At 37.3% G+C, this 22,549-nt stretch overlaps 1 protein-coding gene across 1 annotated transcript in view; it reads left to right on the top strand.

Moving 5' to 3' along the window:
- ALDH1A1 (aldehyde dehydrogenase 1 family member A1) overlaps window positions 1-10,441 on the top strand; it is a 57,907-nt gene extending 47,466 nt beyond the window's left edge. The window contains exons 11-13 of the mRNA XM_059071159.2: window positions 2,557-2,714; window positions 4,609-4,683; window positions 9,832-10,441. Of these exons, the coding sequence (XP_058927142.1) occupies window positions 2,557-2,714; window positions 4,609-4,683; window positions 9,832-9,904 (306 nt within the window). The 3' untranslated portion in view covers window positions 9,905-10,441. The remainder of the gene's footprint in view (window positions 1-2,556; window positions 2,715-4,608; window positions 4,684-9,831) is intronic.
- Window positions 10,442-22,549: the final 12,108 nt, after the last annotated feature.

Below are 22,549 nucleotides of genomic sequence, written 5' to 3'. Positions count from 1 at the left end.
AAGAAATTGCCAAACTGTCTTCCAGCGTGGCTGAACGATTTCACATTCCCCTTAGCAATGTATGAATGATCCTAATTTCTTTGCATCCTCGCTAACATCTGTTGTGACTATTGTTTATTTTAGCCATTCTCATAGGTGTGATAGCTCACTGAGGTTTAAATTTGCATTTCCTTTGTGGCTAGTGATACTGAACATCTTTAATGAGCTTATTTGCCTTCTGATAACATCCCTAATGAAATGTCTCTTCATTTCTTTTGCTCATGTTCTAATTGGATTGTGTGCGTTTTACTGTTGCGTTTTGAGAACCCCTTATACATTCTTGATACTGATCTTTTTTTGGATGTGTGGTTCACAAATATTTTCTCCCAGGCTGTAGCTTGTCTTTTCATCTTCTTTACCAGGGTCTTTCTCAGAACAGAAGTTTTTAATTTTAAGGAAGTCCAATTTATCCATTTTTCTTTTTATGGATAGTATTTTTTGTGTCAACTCTATGAACTACTCTTTGTTTACTCCTAAATCCAAAAAAACTTTTATCCGTGTAATTTTTTAATTCTTTCTGAAAGCTTTATAGTCTATGTTTTACATTTAAGTCTGTGATCCATTTTAGGTTAATTTTTCTACAAGGTTTGAGATTTAAGTCAAGGTTGTTTGTTCGTTTGTTTTTGCCTATATGTTCAATTGCTTTAGCATCATTTGTTGAAAAGGTGTTTTTCTTCCATTCCATTACCTTTGCAACTGTGAAAATTCAGTTGTGCAGATTTGTGTGTGTATCAATTTCTGGGTTCTCTACTCTTCTATTAATCTATGTGTCTATTTCTCTAGCTATATCTTTTTAAATTTATTTACTTTTTTGAAGTATAGTTGATTTACAATGTTGTGTTAGCTTCAGGTGTACAGCAAAGTGATTCATATATATATGAATATATATATATATATTCTTTTTCAGATTCTTTTCCCTTATACGTTATTACAAAATATTGAGTATACTCCTTTGATTTTGGTAACTGTATGATAAGTCTTGAAATCGGAAAGACTGAGTCCTCTCACTTTATTCTTCTTTTTAAAAATTGTTTTATCTAAGCTAATTCCTTTGCTCTTCCATATAAATTTTAGAATAACCTTGTCCATATATACTAAAAAATCTTGCTGGAATTTTGAGAGGAGTTGTGTTAAAATTGTGTATATATCAATTTGGGGAGAATGAATGTTTTTATTGTGTTAAATCTTCCAGTTATTGAATATAGTAGATCTCTCCATTTATTTATATCTTCCTTTATTTCTTTTATTAGCATTTTGTAATTTCTGGTAACAAGTCCTATATGTGTTTTATTGGATTTGTACCTAAGTATTTTTTGAGTGATTGTAAATGGTATTTCTGATTTCAGTATGCACATGTTCATTGCTAGTATATACAAGTATATTTGAGTTTTGTATATTTTCTTGCATCCTGTGACATCACTGGACTCAGGTATTCTAGAAGATTATTGGATATTCCTTGGGAATTTATATGTAGACAATCATGTCATCTACAAATAGGGACAATTTTATTCCTTCGTTTCTAATCTATATGCCTTTTATTTCCTTTTCTTGCCTTTTTCACTTGCTAGAATTCCAGCACTATGTTGAATAAGAGTAGTAAAAGTGGGCATCTTGATTTGCTCCCAATCTTAGGGGAAAAGCATTCAGTACCATATCATTGAGTATGATGTTAACTGTAAGATTTTTCATAACTGCCTTTGATCAGGTTCAGAAGTGCCTTTCTATTTTTAATCTGTTGAGGGGGAAAGGAGGTTGGATTTTTGTCAAATGCTTTTTCTGCATCAATTGAGATGATTATGTGATATTTTTCCTTCATTCTGTTAATATGATATATTATATTGATTGATTTTTTTTTTTTTTTTTTTTTTTTGGCTGTGTTGGGTCTTTGTTTCTGTGCAAGGGCTTTCTCCAGTTGTGGCGAGCGGGGGCCACTCTTCATTACGGTGTGTGGGCCTCTCACTATCGTGGCCTCTCTTGTTGTGGAGCACAGGCTCCAGATGCTCAGGCTCAGTAGTTGTGGCTCACGGGCCCAGCTGCTCCACAGCATGTGGGATCTTCCCAGACCAGGGCTCAAACCCATTTCCCCTGCATTGGCAGGCAGATTCTCAACCACTGCGCCACCAGGGAAGCCCTTGATTTATTTTTGAATACTGAACCAGCCTCACATCTCTAGAACGAACTTCACTTGGTGATGGTGTACAATTCTTTGTAGGTATTGCTGAACACTATTTACTAATATTTTTTAGGAATATTTGCTGTAGTTGATATTGGTCTGTGGTTTAAGGGATATTGGTCTGCAGTTTTGATTGTTTTATTGATAATAAACAAACATTTAGTGATTGCTCACTGTGTGCCAAGTACCTTATAGTCAATATAAAACATAAGTATTATTTACATGAAATATAATAAATAAAATATTTTATTTATATATTACATAGATTTATAACTATAATGCAAAATAAATATTTAGTTGTAACCTATTACTTTGATTTATTCCATTCATTTCTTGTGGTATAGATATTTGGACCGGTGCAGCAAATCATGAAGTTTAAATCTTTAGATGACGTAATCAAGAGAGCAAACAATACTTTCTATGGCTTATCAGCAGGAATTTTTACCAAAGACATTGATAAAGCCATCACAGTCTCCTCTGCTCTGCAGGCCGGGACAGTGTGGTAAGTCAAACCTATGTAATATCACCTTTTCAATGTTAACCACATTAACAGGCTACTTTGAATTTTTTCTGACTTTGATTTTTTGTTTGGAATCACATGGCCTGCTGTTTGAAAATTAAACAAACAAACAAAAATCCTGCTGTATTGGAAGAACTTTAGAAGAGCAGAGAAGATAGATAGATAGATAGATAGATAGATAGATAGATAGATAGATAGATAGATATAGCATATATATATATATACACATATCTACATCTATATATCTATATCTGTATATCTATATATACACACACACACACACACACACATATATATTTAACTCTATCCAGCCTTCTGAAATTACTTGCCCAAAATACTTTATTGATGTTTGGCTAATACAATATGTATTATTATTATAAATAATTTCTAGGCACTTGGCACTATGCTACACACAAGGGAGATAAAAGTTCTGTTTAATCAAGATAATCAGGTAGTAAGACAGTATATATTCAGTGCCCTTATATATACAAGCATTTAGCTCTTACATCAGCTTTTTACTCTGGGACTATTAGAGATGTCTGAAGGTCTTACATTGGAAGAACATATTGCATTTTGAGGAGGATGTCTATTTTATTTTTGACCTGGTTTATATCTCTGATGTTTACACTTTAATTTAGAGTATATACGTGCCAAGGCAATGCCTCTCAAACTGTCACATCCCCTGCCCAGCCCCCTGTCTCTGGACTGCCTTGTTAGTAATTTTTGTTCTATCAGACCTCACTTTGTCCCCTCAGTCCCAGCAACAGTCCAAGATTATTTTCTTCCTGATAATGTCACAACCAAATCCACTGGACGTTGAAAAGTATTTATCCTTGAGAGACAGCCAAGAAATCCTTGACCCTCTTGATAGCTCTAGAATCTTTTTTCTTAAGCAAAGGGACATTCATGATTTAGTCAGTATGCACTCTACGCTAAGCACCACGTGGCAGTCTTCACATTCATTATCTCATGTTACCTTACTACAACTGTTAATTGGTATGGCAAATTTATTGATGGAAAAACAGAAGCCTAGTGAGGTTGCATAATTGATCGAGATCATGCAATAAATGACAGCTGAGGTTCAGACCTATTTCAGACTCTAAAGCAGCGATTCTCAACCCTGGCTGTACGTACAGTAGAGGTGTCTGGAGAGCTTTAAAAATATCTACACTGATTTGGGTGGAGGAGGGTATACATCAAACCCACCAATTATATCAGTTTCTGTGACTGAGTCTGAATGTAGGTCTTATAATGTTTTTAAATTCTAATTATTCATGTTTTTATAATTATATGTTCATAAAAGCATTTTGAAACATGTTTTAAAATATGGCAAGGGATAAGCAAATTAAGAATGAAATCCAACTCCTGTCAAGGCCTCTGTATAAGCAGTTTTTTGAATTAATTGATGAAAAAAGTGAACTAAGTAATATGAGACATATTACAATTATGAAAGAGAATTAATTCTAGCCTGTTAAGTACACAACCCACAAGAGAACTACAAAGCTTACTGAGTATAGGCAGTAAAGAACACCCATCCAACAACCTCGTCTCTCACAGACCATATCCTTCCCCTTATGGTACGTTGGGTATTCTATCTTTTATAATTCAAGCTATAACTTCTCAGGGACATGATGTACTGCCAAAATGGCTATCCACACATAGAGTTGGACCATTTTTTAACAATTCCTAGGCAGTATATATACATATGCTTATACTCCTGCATTCTAATTTATAGTGCTACTTTTGCTCAAAAATGACTACATAATATTAAAATTAATGGAGTTGCTAAAGAACTCTCTGAATTTCAAACAATTACAAATTTAGGAGTTATTTCATAGGTTAAGTATGACCTATAACGTACTTATTTTCTTTTCAGGGTTAACTGCTATAGTGTGGTATCTGCCCAGTGCCCCTTTGGTGGATTCAAGATGTCTGGAAATGGTCGAGAACTGTAAGAATAACTTTCATTAAGATAAATACTTATCTTGATAAAAATGGTTCTCACTCTCAAGGAATTAATCCTTAGCTACTACTCAGATTAAAACCTGCCTCTGTTCTTTCCTGGAGATTAATACTGTCAAACAGCTTTTAAAATGCTGGATTTACCCCAAAAAGTGCAAAAAGGTGATGGCAGAGGGAAATACAATTTATTAAACTCTTACAATTCACAAGAGATCATACTAAGCACTTTACATTGGTTACTGAAATACTGCCTACTTCTAGAATTGTTTGCGGTATACATGAATGTAATATATTGGGGAAACATTTCCAGAAACGAGGTGGAAACTACAAATTGGTGATTGTAAGAAGTGTGCAAATATAAGAACAGTTTAGCTATTTGAATATGCCTCTTACGTAAGTAAATTAGGTGTCTTTATATCAAAAAACTTTTCAGTGTAGGAGTAATGATTCTCGTTTGTTGTAATATTGTTGATGTAGACTCTAAAATAACCTGAATGAGTTATTTTTGGTACTAAAATCTAAACTGAAAGAAAAATTTAACTAAGGAAAACATGTTTTATAGTCATGACTAGATTGAGGATATATATATTATACAAATGCATTTATGAGCCTTCAGTTGCTTTTCAAACCAGGAAATACTGACTTTTTAAAAACGTGCACATACATATTTACACACAGAACGTAGTGGCAATGTGTTTGGTCAGTTTTGTTCAAGAACTTTTAACCATTTTGTTTCTTAAAATTTTCTCATATTTATCAATAAATTTTAAAAATCATCAGGAAAAGACACATTATATTCAAACCTTATGGAATCAAACATAGTAAAGCTGCTCATTTTGTAAACAGCAAGGAAAAGTGAGTCTCAGCTTCCAAAGGTCATGAGTGCCTTAAAGAGCCAGGTACTTGTCATTTAAATAAATCAGCAAAATCACAATGAAACAACTACCATTGGGGAGTCAGTGAAAAGAGGGCATGTTAAAATGATCCATCCTCCTTCTCAATATACTTTCATTAAGTAGTTACTATGTATACGAGGTCCTAGGACCCCCCAGAAACACGGTACCACATCCCACCTTCCATATAATCGTGGTGGCAGGAGGAACATTTAAAAATATAGAGAGAGCAAAATAACCAACACACACTATTAAATAAATAGTAACAGACTGGGAGTCCGTGCCTCACGAAGGTAGAGAAGCAGTTAAAATGCAGAGCGCAGTATCGGAGGATGGAAAATCTGGGCACCACCAGCCTATAACATTCATGTCACCTCACTAACTCTCACTGTTTCCATCTGTCAGACAAGCTCAGCATTTGTGGTGGGGGATAGGAGTGGGAGAAGAAAATAAAAGGTCTATGAGCTCCTTTCCATGCTTGAGATTCTGTGGTTCTAACCCTGGTGAAAATGCAATGGATAAAAACTTAAAGACTGTTGATAGAATAAGGGAAGACCTGGCCTTCCCTGGTGGTGCAGTGGTTGAGAGTCCGCCTGTCAATGCAGGGGACGCGGGTTTGTGCCGCGGAGCGTCTGGGCCCGTGAGCCATGGCCGCTGAGCCTGCGCGTCCGGAGCCTGTGCTCCGCAACGGGAGAGGCCACAGCAGTGAGAGGCCCGCGTACCGCAAAAAAAAAAAAAAGAATTAAATGAAATTATTCAATAACTCACCTTCCGGGCTTCCCTGGTGGCGCAGTGGTTGAGAGTCCGCCTGCCAATGCAGGGGACACGGGTTCGTGCACCGGTCCGGGAAGATCCCACATGCCGCGGACCAGCTGGGCCCATGAGCCATGGCCACTGAGCCTGCGCGTCCGGAGCCTGTGCTCCGCAAGGGGAGTGGCTACAACAGTGAGAGGCCCGCGTACTGCAAAAAAAAAAGAAAAAGAAAGAAAGAATAAGAGAAGACGTAACAGAAAAGGTAGGACTTAATCTAGGGCATGTAACAAATGTAGGATGTTAGGAAGCAGAGAAGAGGGCATTCTTGAAGGAATGCTCCATGTGGCATGTTGAGGGGTTAGTGAATTTGCCTGACAGGTGGGGATTTATGGGGGTGAGAAGTGTGATTTCAGAGTTAAATAGGATACAGATTAAGAAGGCTTGAATTCAAGAAAATCGGCTTACATATATTAGTGGAGCAGGGAAAGCAATGGAGAGCTTTAGAATGTTTCTGGAGAGGTGGAGTGGGCAAAAGACCAATTTGTCAAAGGTGCACACGGCGTGGTAAACATAACTGGAGACTAACCAGCCTGCCTGTGAATTCTGACTCCACCACTTGCTAGCCACACAGTCCAGTTCAAGTTGCCTAACTTCTGAGCGTCTAATTTCTCCTATTTAAAAGGGAAATGTTAATGTTCCTCTTAAGATGGTTGTGAGAGTTAGGAAACATACTACGCCTTCATTCCCTAGCACTGTATCTGTCACAAAGCGGGGGCTCAATAAATGGTTTCATCCATCCCTAGCTCCTTGTCTTTATAATATCCATTATTGAGGAGTCCCTTGGCAGCACTAATTACTTTGTACAAAGAGCTATAACAAAAGTTAGATTATTTTGAAGATCAGATTTACTGCTGGCCCAGCTATCTAATACACCTCCCTAGGAATGTCAAAGATAAAATAATCAGAAGGGATGAAATAATTAAAGTAGACTAAACATATCAATTTTGTTAAATACAATTTAGTCAAACTTTATGTTCTAGACATATGTAAAGCAAATAAGAAGAGGTGGATGAAAACAAGAATCAACCATCAGTAATTTCTTAAATATCTGGACTGTGGGTATAGATAATTTGCTTCTTTGAAATACAAAGGTAAAAGTTATACTGTAATTTTTACTTCAAAACTTCCAGCTGAGGATGCTAGTGTTAATGTCTATCTGAAACCAAATTTGGCAAATTTAATAAATAAGTCATTTGCTGCAAGATGTTTAAAGAGAATTATTGAAGCAATAACCTCAAATGACTCCCAAGAGTTCAACTACAGTTTATTTTCAAAGATAGAAAGGTAGAATTGATCAGTTGGGAAGAGTTCTCAAAGAGCTAAAAATAGTAGTATGCACAGCCCAATGTGGTGGATGCTGAGTGCCCAAACCAGGATTTGCATCTCAGGTCATGGTGCTGGCCCTGGAATGAGTTAAATGGTAGAAATTCCTCTCTCTGTGTAATTGCACTAATTTTTACTTAGATTAACATAGGTCACTTGAGACTTTACTAGTATGCCATTTCAAACTTAATTGGCTCTCAACACCTCACAAGATATTTCTTTCTTCCTGTCCCCTTCAGAAATGGGGAGAAATAAAGTGGTGTAAACTGGTGGGCTAAGTGAGTAGTTTTTGCTTGATTATATTTGCCAAACCAGTTCAGCAAACATTTCCTGTGCCTACTTAATTAGTGCCAGGCTCATTTCTGGATACAGAGTGAAAAATAGGCGTAACTTGTTACTAGCATCTTATTACTCCAGTGTAGACCCTGGATAAGAAGCGTGGGTATCACGTAAAAGTATGCTGGAAACGCAGAGTCTCAGGCCTATCCCCAGACCTGCTGAAATAGAATCAGCATTTGCATCAGGTCCCAGGTGACTGGTACATTGACAATTTTAGAAGCACAGAACCAATAACTCATAGGCTAGTGATATAAACAGAAATATAAAGATGTTTTTGTGTTATATCATAGACATAGGAATTTGTATACATTGGAACACTAAGAAGCAGGGCTTATTTCAGCTTGAGTAAGACAATTATCACACTTTGTACTCTCCTGAGAGTTTCAAGTGTCCATGTAACCCAAAATACAATGGAAAGCCTATTGGCAAAAATCATGGGTTAATATATCTAACTCTGTGAGATAAAATACTTACTAAAATATTATCCTTTAATGGGTTTCAGACAACTGAGGCTAAACCCTTTAATTACTTTGAAGAACATGCTCATTGAAGCTTTTAGAAGGTATTTTCAGAAGCTTAATGGCCCAAGAAAATAATCAGTGTAAGAGGATTAGGTTACCCAGGAGAAAAAGATGTCTTCTACATACCTGTCTACCTCACCAAAGGAGAGGGGTAGAAAAAGATCAAGATCTTTTTCCTCTGTAAGCCTACATGTGCATGAGTGTTATGATTTTAAGAGTATTCTTATGTACATGTAATTTAATCCTATCATCAAAACAATATAGAGAATAATTTAGCCTAATCTTTTTAGTTATCTCTTTAATGAAGGGTAAATCACAGTCAGTTTCCAAAACTGGTAGGAGGTCTCAATAAACCTGATAACAAGATACAAGGATTTTAATTGATTGACTCAAGTTAATTCCTAATCATTTGGTTTGGATTTAAGAGTTATATAAGCAAATGACAGGGGTTGCATAAATAGAAAAATCCAACAACCACAAAAAGCCCAAAAGCCCTGAATTTTAGGCCAATGAACCCTCTCCCCCTCTTAAAACAGAACAAAACAAAACAAAACAACCCCACCCTCAAATAAAAAGTTGTAACAGTTAAGGTCAGATTTTTGGTTTTTTGGTTTTGGGGGGTTTTTGTTTTTGTTTTCGCCAAGAATCAAGAACAAAAGATATTAAAACTGAAGCTAGAAAATATTTTGTTTTAAGCCATATTAGGGCCAGTTAGAGTGAAAATAGAAGCCTGGGCATTTTTAGCCCCTTCCTCATTTGTGGACCAATTGGTAAATACACTAAACTGAGCTATACTTGAATTTATAGTTGTTCTATACTACTCAAGTGATTATAAATTACTACTCTTCCTCTAGTAATATAGCCATCTTATTTATTTGAACCTAAGCTGGATATGATAAAATTCTTGTTGGGCCGATTTGTGTGTGTGCATGTGTGTGTGAGTGTGTTGAGCCCTTTTATAGTCAAGCAGAAAAAATGTCAAAGATGAACAATTTCTCTGAAAGTCTACTGAGGGTACATGATCATTTAAAAATGCAAAAAAATTATTTAAAAAATTTTCCCACAAGGGGATTTATATAAGACCAGATATCTTATGGTTGGCTAGCTACTATTTGAAATGCTTCTGTACATAGAAAATATTTTCCATTGTCCCTAGCCAGATAAGCAGGAACAAACTTCGACTATCATTGACCATAGTATATTTGTACTGCTCTGCTAAATTCTGTTCATTTTTCCCCCTCTCTCTAGCGGAGAATATGGTCTCCATGAATACACTGAGGTCAAGACAGTCACAATCAAAATTTCTCAGAAGAACTCATAAACTACAAGAGTGCAGAGATGACTCCTCAATGGCTAAGCACCTCCTTCAGTGGCTAATATATCATAGTGGGTTTTAAATGCAAAATTGTTCTTTCTTTCATTTTTTAAACATGAGCTAATCATATTAGCATTAATACTACACATAGAAAACTTGATATGTAGCTTATTCTGAAGGAATCATCTGCCTTCTGATATGTGACACCCAAGTCCTACCCATAATGAAAATGATGGATTTGGATGCAAGATCTCTCTAGCTCTGTAACGGTCATGTGCTTTTCTTTGTAGCTACTTGTCTAGGATAAACATTTTATGAAAGAGGACCAGTTATCATTTAGCTTATTTCCCTTGATCACCCCTTGAAGTACTTACCATACCTGTTAACTGCAGACTAGATGTGTTCTGTTCCCCATAGTTGTGAAGTTCTTGGAGTTTGTTGAAATGTTTCCTAGAATGTCATGTCTGCTTGTCAAATGAAGTAATGCCTGAAATACTTAGATGTAATCTAAACATAAAGCTTAATAAAAACAACCTTGCATGATTCTTGTTCAGTGTGAATTTTTAAAGTAGACTCTTGGTTATAGTGATTTACTCTCCCTGTCACTCAAAAGCAGTGTTAAATTGAGCATAAAGATATATTTAAAAATAAAAGTCTAACCTACTTATTCTCAAATAGGTAAAGAAACAAATTTTATTTTCTGGAGGAATTCTTGCAATCAATAGCAAGCATTTGAGATAGATGGCTTCAGTCCTTCAGCAAGCATTTATTGAGTTCCTACAAAGTTCTGGGCACAATGGTAGGTGTTGTAGAAAATAGGTGAATAGTGGATGGTCCATTATCCAAAATGCTTTAATATGTGGAGAACAAAGACACTGTCTGAAAAAAAATGATGGCGCATATGATGGAAATGAGAATCCGAAGAACCATAAGATTATAGTAATATGCCAAAGGGTAGTGATACCAGTAACTGACGGACTTGGGAATGGCCTCATGAAGGAAATTTGACTGGATATGAACCTTAATGATGAGCAGATTTGCAGTGAATAAAGAGGAAAGAAGTCCTACAAAATATTCCCTCTGGACATGTTCCATCAAAAAAAAATTCTATATAATATTTTCCCTTGTTGGAGTTGCAGATTGCACATTGGCATAGTCTAAGTTCTGAGAAGTCCTACAAACTCTTTAGTTTTAATAGTTTTTTTTCCCCCAAATTTGTTTAACCAGAGGCCTTGCCTTCCCCTCACCCTCATTTAATACCAGTTAACATTAAGAAACCCATATTGGACGATGCTGTTCTATGCAACGAGGTAGCGCTGAGTGTTCTGAGCAGAAATCTAGGGATCAAAGGGAAGCAGCTGGAAAAATGTCATCTGTAAAACTAACTGGACCATATTTACATATTTGTGCCCTAGACAAAGAGCCTCTTCTTGTTGTGCTCCCATGTGGGAAGTGACTTAAGCCCAAGTATATTGTTTTTTATATATTACTATACATATTCTAAAACTGTTCGTTCAGCAGCTTAAAATTTAAGCCTAGTCATCTTTAGGATAACATTTTTTTCAGATTCAGATTTTATATAAATGATTAAGTTTGTCATTTTACATTAACAGATTCGTTAGTGACACTGTGACTAGGACATTCTAATAGCTGTCATAGTCAAGTGCAACAATGTGTGAACGAATGAAATTTATTAGCTTCTTAGACCTGAAATAATTTCACCCCCAATTGCAAGAGCTTCTCTAACTTGTATGGGCCTATAAAATCTGCCATCTGGACTATCTTATACAATTTGGGACATAATGACCATTTTGAAAACGGGAAGAGTTAAAGTCTAGGGAGAACTGAAAGATGTTAGGACACTGAGAAGGGAAAAAATCCAAATACAGAGGAAGGTTGTGTTTTCCAAAAACCAGACAGTGTCTACATTATGAAAAGATGTGTTTAAAACCATGCATAAATAAATAGGTAGACAAGTTAATATTGTAATGGCAACCCACCAGAACATTTTAAAATGTAAAACAAAGAGGGATGAACACAAAACAAGACAAAAGCCAGAAGCAAGTTTAAATATTTGAAAATTAAATCTTCCTGGTATAAATAAGACATTACAGGATTAAACAACAAAAAAAAATCTGTTTAATATTGGCTCGTCCTGACCCTCTAGACATTATTTGTGTTCCTTCTCCTCCAATTTCTAAAGCCATACTGGCAATAATTCTTAAAACCTTGAGAAGTTAAAGGGTATCTTATTAGCCCATGACTACAAGAAGTACAATAGGGAATTTTATCATAAAGAATTCAGTTCTGCAGTTGTAAATGTGATCTCACTGTCCTCAAACCACCTGGCAGAAGTATTTTCATCTCTAGGAACACCAAAGTTGGAGGTAACTGTTTAGGCAGAGGCAATATCAGAGGTCAGATATGGATTCTCAAATGTCTAGCATCTTTTTTTTTTTTTTTTCATTTTTTAGGATACATGTTTCTGGGTTTATTTTGAAATAACCAATGAGAAATAGGGAAAAAATATTTTTTCTTAAATTCTTGTGGCCAACTAAAAATAGAGTTAACTCAAAGCAGGAAATTTTAGTCATCTCTTCACATAATTCAGGAGGGAATAATGGACCCCAAAGACACCTTTCCCTGGGCAATGCATGTAATTTTTTGAGTATCTAATTTCACTTGGACTTTTAGAAGTGTGCAAGTACCATCAATGAAACTCTTATCTTTTGGTGACTTTTGCAGTGTATATCAAACAACTAGGTTACATTTTCACATGAAGCCTAAGTTCCCAATTAGACTTTCATTTGCTGATTCACCTTGGGTTTTTTTTTAATGCTCTCTGGAAATGGATTTGAGGCTTCCCTTTTTTATATTGAGAGAATATACAGGAAGGAGAATTAGAGAAGATAGCTACATTCCCTGGATTCCAAAATTCAGTGACTACCAGGAGGGCATGGAAGCTCACTCTTGTAACATGCTGGGACTGTGGTAGTCTGGAAGATATCATCCTGAGTCAAGATACAAATGAGAGAGAAATAGCTCAGTTATCCCTTTGACATTCTGTAGGGGAGAAGAGATGGCATCTCTCTCCGAAGGCAAGGCCACAAAATTACCAAGGGTGATTGAGATTACTCTAGACCATGTCTTTAAATCAGTCTTTAGATTCTGGGTGGTGGTTTTATTCCAGGGGAGAATAGTCACATCCATTAACATCTATAAACACTTAGGATAATTCCAAAATCCCTAGAAAGTCAACTTTATTGCCTAGTAGAATATCTAAGGCAAAGGTATTGCAATGTTTTTTTGCACATTTACTTTAGTGTCATGTGCCAACTAGTTTCATGAGCATTTAGTTTAGTCTTCTTTTGTTTTGTTTAGTTTAGTTGTGTTTTAATGGACATCTCTGAGTTTCATAGAAAAGTTCATAGGAGGCTGAAATGACACTAACCTGAAATTATTTCACTAGAGTTTCAGGATTTTAGATTTTTTAATTTTTTGTTGAGTCACTTAAAGATTCATCAGGCCTTGAAAAATATATTTTATAAATCTGATTAGGCTGCCAACTATTTTTTTTAACTTTTTATTTTAAAATAATTTCAAACTTTTGGAGGAGCTGCTACAGCAACACAGAGAACTCTCATATATCTTTTATTCACTAATTAAAAAAAATTTTTTTACAGTAGGTTCTTATTGGTTATCTATTTAAAATATAGCCATGTGTACGTGTCAATCCCAAACTCTCAATGTATCTCCTCCCAACCATTCCCCCCAGTATCCATAAGTTTGTTCTCTACGTCTGTGAGTGTTTCTGTTTTGTAAATAAGTTCATTTGTATTTTTTATTTTTTTAGATTCCACATATAAGTGATATTATATGATATTTGTCTTTCTCTGTCTGACTTACTTCACTCAGTATGATAATCTCCAGGTCCATCCATGTTGCTAAAAATGGCATTATTTCATTCTTTTTAATGGCTGAGTAATAATTTTTAATAATTTTAATAATTTTTAATATTTTCCCACATTTACTTTTTCAATCTAATTCTCTATATAGATTCATTTTTTTCTTGAGACAAACTTTTAAGAATAACTCTTAGCCATCATGTCTCTTTACCACAAAATATTTCAGTATCCTTTTCTAGAAATAATGTAATTCACAAAGCCACAATATAATTATCTAATTCAGGAAATTTAACATTGACAAGATACTAGTATCTAATATACAGTCCACATATAATTTTCTCTAACTGTCTCACTTATTTCCTTTATGGCGTTTTCCCCCCATGATCCAAAACTTAATTCAGGATCGTGCATTGCATTTACTTACCATAGCTTCCTTTTGTTTGGCTATTCCTTGACAATGGCTTTATACCTCATACACACACCTAATATTCAGTCAGGTTGTGTTGTTGGCCTGGAGAGAATCATAAAGGACACACAAAACTCAAAGTTACTGAGTTAACAAGAATCAGAGAAAAGCAGGTTGAATAGTATTAAAGAATAAATACTTCAAGATTTGCTTATTAATTACCATCCTCCATGATAAACTGACAAGGATATTTATAAACTGGAAAATATACCTTCTTTCTTGGACAATTTTGAAGAAAAGCTATATGTTCCCTTGAGGATATTAGTGACTGTCCCTTGTCTATACTATTGCAACACTGCCCTTTTTCATTTTATTTCCTAGCTTACTTATTTGAATATTTTTTCTTAATAACAGATTGCCTACATTCTGATGACATCTGGGGAGGTACTTCAATTTGAACTAGTTACAAATCCCTAACCACATAGAAGCATATTAAATGACTTTCCTTTCAAAGTACAATGGGGATATAAAGATCTTGATCTTTGGAGTAAAAAAGATTCTAAATTCTGGTTCCATTGCTCACTAGTGGTATTATCCTCGGTCAATTGTTAAACCTTTCTCATTTAGCAATCATTCAAGAGATAGTGGTGGCTATTGATATTTGGGAAGAAATACAATGTTCTACGTAATCACATGGCCCTTGGACCCCAGCAATCTGCTTTCAAATCCCTGTTCTGCACTCACTGGCCTTAAGATTTGGGACAAGTTACCCAACCTCTCTAAACTGCAGTTTCTTTATCTGTAAGAAGGATCAATAATGGTACTTACCTAATTGCTTTATTCTATTAAATGAAATAATGTTTGTAAAATGTTTGCAGGGTTCCTAGGATGTAACAAGTGCCAAACACATTACTAATCTACTGATAACTTAGATTAATAATAACAATGTCAAAATAATAGTGTCTTTAGACAGCAAAGAAAGTATCTTTCTCTTGATCTTGACTTTGTATTTTTCCTATGCTCTTTTTCTCAGTCTTCCAGTGACCCAGCTACTAAACAAATCTCATTTAGTACCCCATAATTGTGATTTGCCAATCCCTTCCATAATTAAAAAAAAAAATCATTTCCGGGACTTCCCAGGCTGCACAGTGGTTAAGATTCTGTGCTCCCAATGCAGGGGGCCTGAGTTTGATCCCTGGTCAGGGAACTAGATCCCACATACATGCCACAGCTAAAAGTTTGCATGCCACAACCAAGGAACTGCCTTGGTTCAACTAAGGAGCCTGCCTGCTTCAACTAAGACCCAGCGCAACCAAATTAAAAAAAAGAAGAAATCATTCCCTTCATATAAAGGTTAAAATTTACCATCAAAGTCAGAAGAGGATGGAGAAGAATGTGAACAAAAACTTGGCTCTAAAGCTGAGGTTGGAAATTTGAATATATTTAATTTCAAAGTGGAGTTAGTTCTAATTAAATGAACTCAACTGCCTTTCATCCCTGAGTTGCCAGTCATCATGATTAATCTTTAAGCTAATAGTCAGGGACAGTGGGACTAAACAAAGACAAACAGAAGAGACTGGTTTCAGACTACCACACAGGAGCCCACAATGACACTGGTTACCCAGTGATTGATTCAGAGACTCAGCCCCTATGAATTCAATGAGAAGGATTAGTGGACTTAAAAGCAGATGACTTAGCATTTGTGTTCAATGTTCAGTCATCCCCAATCCATGTAACCACAGAATGTCAGAGCTAGAAAAGAACCTAGTGTTCTTCTAGCCCAATAACTTCATTTCACAGAGGCATGGAAAAATCGAGACACTTGAAAGGTCACTAAATTACCATTGGCAGAGTCTGGCTAATGCCCTTTGTATTCTAACTCCTAGTTCTGTGCTACTGCCTGGGTCCCATGTGGCACTGGAGATGTTTAATTGATACTTGATTAAATACGTAGCATCCATCATTTTATTTTATTTTTTTATATTTTATTCCTTGTGTCTAAAAAAGTGAAGCTATATAATACCCATTGTTACATTTTGTTTGCATGTATTTTATTTACTGGAATTTATTCCTTTTGTCTATAAAAGGAAAAACTCTAAATGACAGCTTTTAAACAAGTCTTCAAATAATGAAAGTTAGTTTCAATCACTTACACAGCAAAGTGCCTTGATTTAGTTACAAAAACAAAAAGTTGGCACATTTATTGATTTAACAGTTATTGGACATCTATTGTGTACAAAATAACGAAGGACTGCAAAAGAAATAATGGGTATTAAGTCCTTGTTCTGTGAAAAAACAATTCTAGTGACTTAAGAAGTTATTTGCTTCATATAAAAGTGAAAGATCCTACTTACTCAATGCTTACATCTGGTAGAGGAAATGAGAAATATACACAAAATCATGGAAATAAAAGAATGTATAAAATATACTAAGATTGAGAGCAGAAAATCTGCAGTTGTTTAGAGGGAGGAAAATGGTCTCTCCCTGGAATGACTTTTGTGGAATAGACAGCATCTGACCCAGCCTGACATAGCGGAGGACCCGCACAAGTGCAGATGAAGCAGGAAAGTGAAGTCCTGCTTGGTTGGGAGATAAAGCTAGACAGGCAGTTTGGGGCAAGATCATGGAAACCTTGAATTCCAACTTAAGTCATAAAAATGTAACAAAGAGAAATCTTAAAATGAATGGTAAATTCATTGAGATTTTTTTCAATTAAACTTTTAATTTTTAAATAATTGTAGATTCATATGTAGTTGTAAGAAATAGTAGAAAGAGACCACATGTACTTTTCCCCAATGGTAACATCTTGCAAAATTCTAATATAATATCACAACCAGAACATTGATGCCATTACAGCCAGGATAAGGAACATTTTCATCATCTTGTGGATCCCTTATGTTGTTTTTTATTGTCACACCCATGTCTCTCCCACTTTCACCTCTCCCTTTACCCCTAGCGATCTGTCCTCCATTTCTATAATTTGCCATTTCAAGAATCATACAGTATGCAATCTTTGGGGATTGGCTTTTTTTTTCAACCAGCATAATTCTCTGGAGATTCATCCAAGTTATTGTGTGTATTGAATTATAATCGTGTAAAATATATTATTGAATTTTACCACTTCTAATGGGAATTGTCTTGGCAAGTTTTAAGATTCATGTCTCTAAAGGGGAGTTGTTTTTTTTTTTTTCTGTAATAACTTCTGAGTAGAGTTGAAGTGTCTTATTGTGCCCCATCCAAGTGTGAATATAGAATGACAAGGAAAAGGCAGGAGAACAGGAGGAGGATCTGTTGGCAGAAACATAGAATTTTCCATTTTTCTACTTCTAGAGATGTAGTTGAATCTCCTCTGAAGTTCTGAGTTAGATTTGAGAAAGCAGAAGGGACAAATCTTCCCATACCCATGTTAGAAATGAAACAAAGCCTTGAAGAATACAGAGCAGGACCCCATATGAGAGCATGTGACTTTGGTTCTTAGGCAAGCACAACAGATCAGGAGATTGTCAATCTCCTGTGTCTTCTTCACACATCTCCACTCATGATTCCTCCCCAGCAAGGCTACGGTAGAAAACATGGGGCTTCTCCCTCAGGACTTTTGACGTGCTGGTCCTCACATTGCCCAAAAGACTGGTCCACATCAGCTGCTCCCCCACCCAGAAGAAGGTGGGTTGTCTCCACTTGAGCCTGTCTCTTTCTCCCCACAGCTGCTGAATTAGGCTAAGACAACCACAGCACTCAGCAGCTCTCAAGACCCACCCTGCAGAGTGAAAGGAGCAGCTGCCACGGAACACCACAGGACACCACGGAACATCACAGAACACCACAGATCACACGACACCACAGAACAACACAGAACACCACAGACATCACAGAATATCACAGAACACCGCAGAGACCACAGAACATCAGAGTACACCACAGAACACCACTGGACACCACAGAACATCACAAGACACCTGAGAATACCACAGACACCACAGAACACCAAGACACTACAGGACACCACAGAACACTGAGACACCACAGAATATCATGGAACACCACAGTGCACCACAGACACCACAGAACACCACAGGTACCACAAAACATCACAGGACACCACAGAACATCAGAGAACACCACAGAACACCACAGACACAACAGAACACCACAGAACACTGAGAAACCACAGAATATCACAGAATACTACAGAGCACCAGACACCACAAAACATCACTGGATACCACAGAACACCACGGGACACCATGGAACACCAAGGAACATCACGGAACATCACAGAATACAGCACCCCTCACAGAACACTTTGTTCACACCAGGCACTATTCTAAGTGCCCTCAGAAAATTATCTCATTTCCTCCTCTCAACAGTCATATGAGACCAGTACTACTTTCCTCATTTTGTAGTTGAGAAAACTGAAACTCAGAAAATTTAACTAACTTGAAAAAAGTAGACACCTAGTAAGTAGTAGCATGAAGATTCAAAGCCAGGCAGTCTAACTACTTAATCCCCCTCATTTTGAACCAATATACCATAATAACTAGGCATTAGGCCCAGTCAAGCAATCACAAATTACGGAATATTATTAGCACATTAGGGAAGGTGTCATCTCTCTCATTCATTGGCCCTACCAGCCAAAAATTTACCCCAATATTTCTTTGCCCAATGATGGTCAAAGCAATGGTCTAGCGTTCAAGGTCTTCTTAGGCCAAGTGAAGTGATTATGGTATGTCTATAACATTTCAAGACTTTTAAGCTACTCTCAGCTGATTTTTTTTTTTTTTTTTGCAGTACACGGGCCTCTCACTGCTGTGGCCTCTCCCGTTGCGGAGCACAGGCTCCGGACATGCAGGCCCAGTGGCCTTGGCTCACGGGCCTAGCTGCTCCGCAGCATGTGGGATCTTCCTGGACTGGGACACGAACCTGCGTCCCCTGCATCGGCAGGTGGACTCTCAACCACTGCGCCACCAGGGAAGCCCTCAGCTGATTTTTAAAGATAAAAGAATTTTATTAGGACTCATCTACTCCAACAACAAAGGATGTGCCAGTTTTAAGGCAAATCAAGTCTCAAGGAAAAAGGACGGAAGAAGAAATCTTTAAATATAAGGTTTTTAATAGTTAAATTATGGCTAAAGGAAAAAAATCAATGGAAGATTTGGAGAAATAAGAAATGAAAGCCCAGGGAGATTGTAGGCACAGACACTGAAGAGGGAAGAATAACTGTATTATATTATAATGATAACTTGGGTGATTGTTTAAGACTTAAGTCAGTGGTCACCTCAATCCAGAAGTCTTCCCTCCCACATACTTTTCTCAACCACTTTTCTGGTTAGTTGGCTCTCCTATCTGTCCTATAGTTAATCAGTCAGTGAATCTCTCATCTAGAATGCATTGTTCTCAACTGTAACCCTCTGTTTACTTGCTTGCTTCACATCCTGGACTGAGAAATGGCAGCCTGAGATTTGACATTGTGCTTTTATTTTACATTCCTCCATCCAGTACGGTGCTTAGCACCCTGGTCTTTTGCAAGCTCTGGTTACACTTCAAAAAATGGTTTTTACATGTAAAACATATATGTTGGATTTACCACAACTGGACTTTGCCATCTGCTCTCTCTTGTACGAAATCTGGGGATAATGGAAAGATATGAACACTGGTGATCAGAGGATGGAGGCCAAAAGAGAACCAGAGCCACTGCTCATTGCACAGGCTGCAGGTGGAGAAGAATCACAAAAGCAGACCAGAAATGCACCCTCCTTACCAAAGGCAGGCATGCTAATCCTTGTAAGAAATACCATAGAAATTTTGCACAAGAAAGCTGACTTCAGCATCACGCAGACTTGCTTCAAAGAGCCAGCTCTTAAACCTGATGTGAGTAATTGTGCTACTTTGAGTAAAATAACCACTCTAGGTTTCACTTTCTTCATCTCATGAGTGGAATGGGGACATAATAGTGAAAACTTCAGAGGGTTGTGAGAATGAATCCATGTAAGTAACGAACAGCCCATAGTCCATGATTCATAAAAGTTGGCCATGAAATCATTAGTGGTACAATCCTTCGTGACAGCTAATATTTTTGTTGCATTTTATATGGCACATTATTGTACTTGATTCTTGTAACCTCTCCTGAAGTGAGCTGGGAAGGAACTGTCATCCCACTGGATATATAAGAAATCTTAACTTTTAAGAGATTTACTGACATGCTCAAGTTCAGACAGGTAGGGTGTGATGGTGCAAAGAGTATGCTGAAATCTTCTGATTTTATTACTCCAGGCTCCTAGACAGCACTCTCACATCCTTAACCGTTCTTGATCTCACTGTTCTTTTCAAGTCAGAGGTGCCAGTGAAGCAGCAATGGCAAAGAACAGTAGTTCACTGCAGGGGAAAGGGTGGAAAGGAGGAAGGAAGGTGGTGCTCACACACGGAGGCCCGGGGACATTGCTCCTTCATATTGGCCAGGAATGCCAAAGGAGAGCTGCATGGAGTTAGTTCTGCATGGGGAAGTGGTGCAGGTAAGGGATACAGGGCTCAATGCCACTGGAATGGTAACCTCATACCATCACCCCCAAAGGGATGCTTGTTTTCCCTTCAGAAGGCTGACCTCCTAATTCTTCTTTGTTCTCTTAGTGTTTCTAACACTAAGCAGAGCAGAGAGCAGGGTAGGTAGGGACAGTGTAGGAACGGAAGGAGCAGGTTGGAGACCACCATCTCTCCATCCCACAGAGTGCTCTCTCAGGGCCTGAGAATCTGATCACAAATCCCTTCATATCTAAAAGGTGGACAGAAGCTTCAAAAGAAATTCTGAATGGTGATGGAGGTGGAACAATATAGAAATTTCTAGATCTTTCATCCAAAAAAAAATAATTGGAAGCAAAGTGGTCACTATTAAAGAGCCAAAAAGTCTCCTCCAAATAAGATTTATAGCATCCAGCATTCTGAAAGGTAAAGTCTCCAAAACTTGCAAATTCCGGGCCAGTTAACATAATTGAACCTGAGAGGTCTGTCATAGTCTCTCTCAGGCAGAAAGGGCTGGGGTAGATGAAAATGTTTAGCTACAACCTGCCGTTGGATAATTGCATGTTCTGCACAACATCAAACATAAGGTAGTCTCGACTTTATTGACATGAAGTGCTATTAGGTTGTCAAGAATCCTGTGATCTCAAACTGCAAGAATAGGCAGAAAATGACTATGCAGAGGATATTAAAGGATTGTAGGATATTCTCTCCATTGTTGCAGTATCACTTTATTTTCTCCAATCATTTTGAGTTGCATTCTGGAGGAGGAAAACTGGGTAGGATTTTCCCATAAGGTAGATGGTGCAATTTAAAGAAAGAGAGTGGTTTTGCTGGGCTTATAAAAGTGCCATCTGATGTTCTCCTGGTTTATAACGTGTTTTAGAAGCACAGAAATGTAGGCAGCTATGACATGATTATACCTAGTGGGGAAAAGGGAAGCAATGAAATTACATTTCTGTAATTCATCCACATTTCAATTAACTTTCCAGGGTTTTTTAGGTTGTAACAGATTGTTTGCCATAGATTAGAGGAAGAAGTCAGAATAAAATGACTGCAGGGACTTCTCTGGTGGTGCAGTGGTTAAGAATCCACCTACCAATGCAGGGGACATGGGTTCGATCCCTGGTCTGGGAGGATCCCACATGCCACAGAGCAACTAAGCCCGTGCGCCACAACTACCGAGCCCGTGTGATGCAACTACTGAAGCCCGCGTTCCTAGAGCCCATGCTCCACAACAAGAGAAGCCACCACAATGAGAAGCCCGCACACTGCAGCGAAGAGTTACCCCCGCTCTCCGCAACTAGAGAAAGCCCGTGCGCAGCAACGAAGACCCAGTGCGGCCAAAAAGAAAAAAAAGACTGCAAAGTCAAACTCCTCCCTCTAGAAACAAAGTCCTTCTATACCTCCATAGATGGGGTTATAAGTGAAAAGGATCTAGCACACACCTATCATTATGTAGCTGAAGATATTGAGGCTCAGAGACGTTAAGTGGGATGGCTGCTATCACACAGCTAGTTAGTGGCAGCATCACGACTAAAATCCAGGATTGCTAATTTGTGCACTGGTACATTTCCCATTATCATTCTACCTGTCATGTTTCTAAACATAAAATATTTGCATCTTCAGGTTGGAACTGACTTGAAAGTTTCTGGTCACATGTTATTGGTCATTGTTTCATTTTTCCAGCTTAGCATGTGTTTGAGGAACCAGCTTTTCTCCACTCTCACTCCATATGGTTTGGGAAAATGGGAACCCATGCACTTCCTCTAACTTTAGGGATGGGCATTAATCCAAGTCTGGTCAGAGTTTTTATCTTCCTGGGCTTGG

The sequence above is a fragment of the Kogia breviceps genome, chromosome 8 (genome assembly GCF_026419965.1).
Source record: "Kogia breviceps isolate mKogBre1 chromosome 8, mKogBre1 haplotype 1, whole genome shotgun sequence".
NCBI classification, from domain to species: Eukaryota; Metazoa; Chordata; class Mammalia; order Artiodactyla; family Physeteridae; genus Kogia; species Kogia breviceps.
This window is presented reverse-complemented; position numbering and strand designations above follow the sequence as displayed.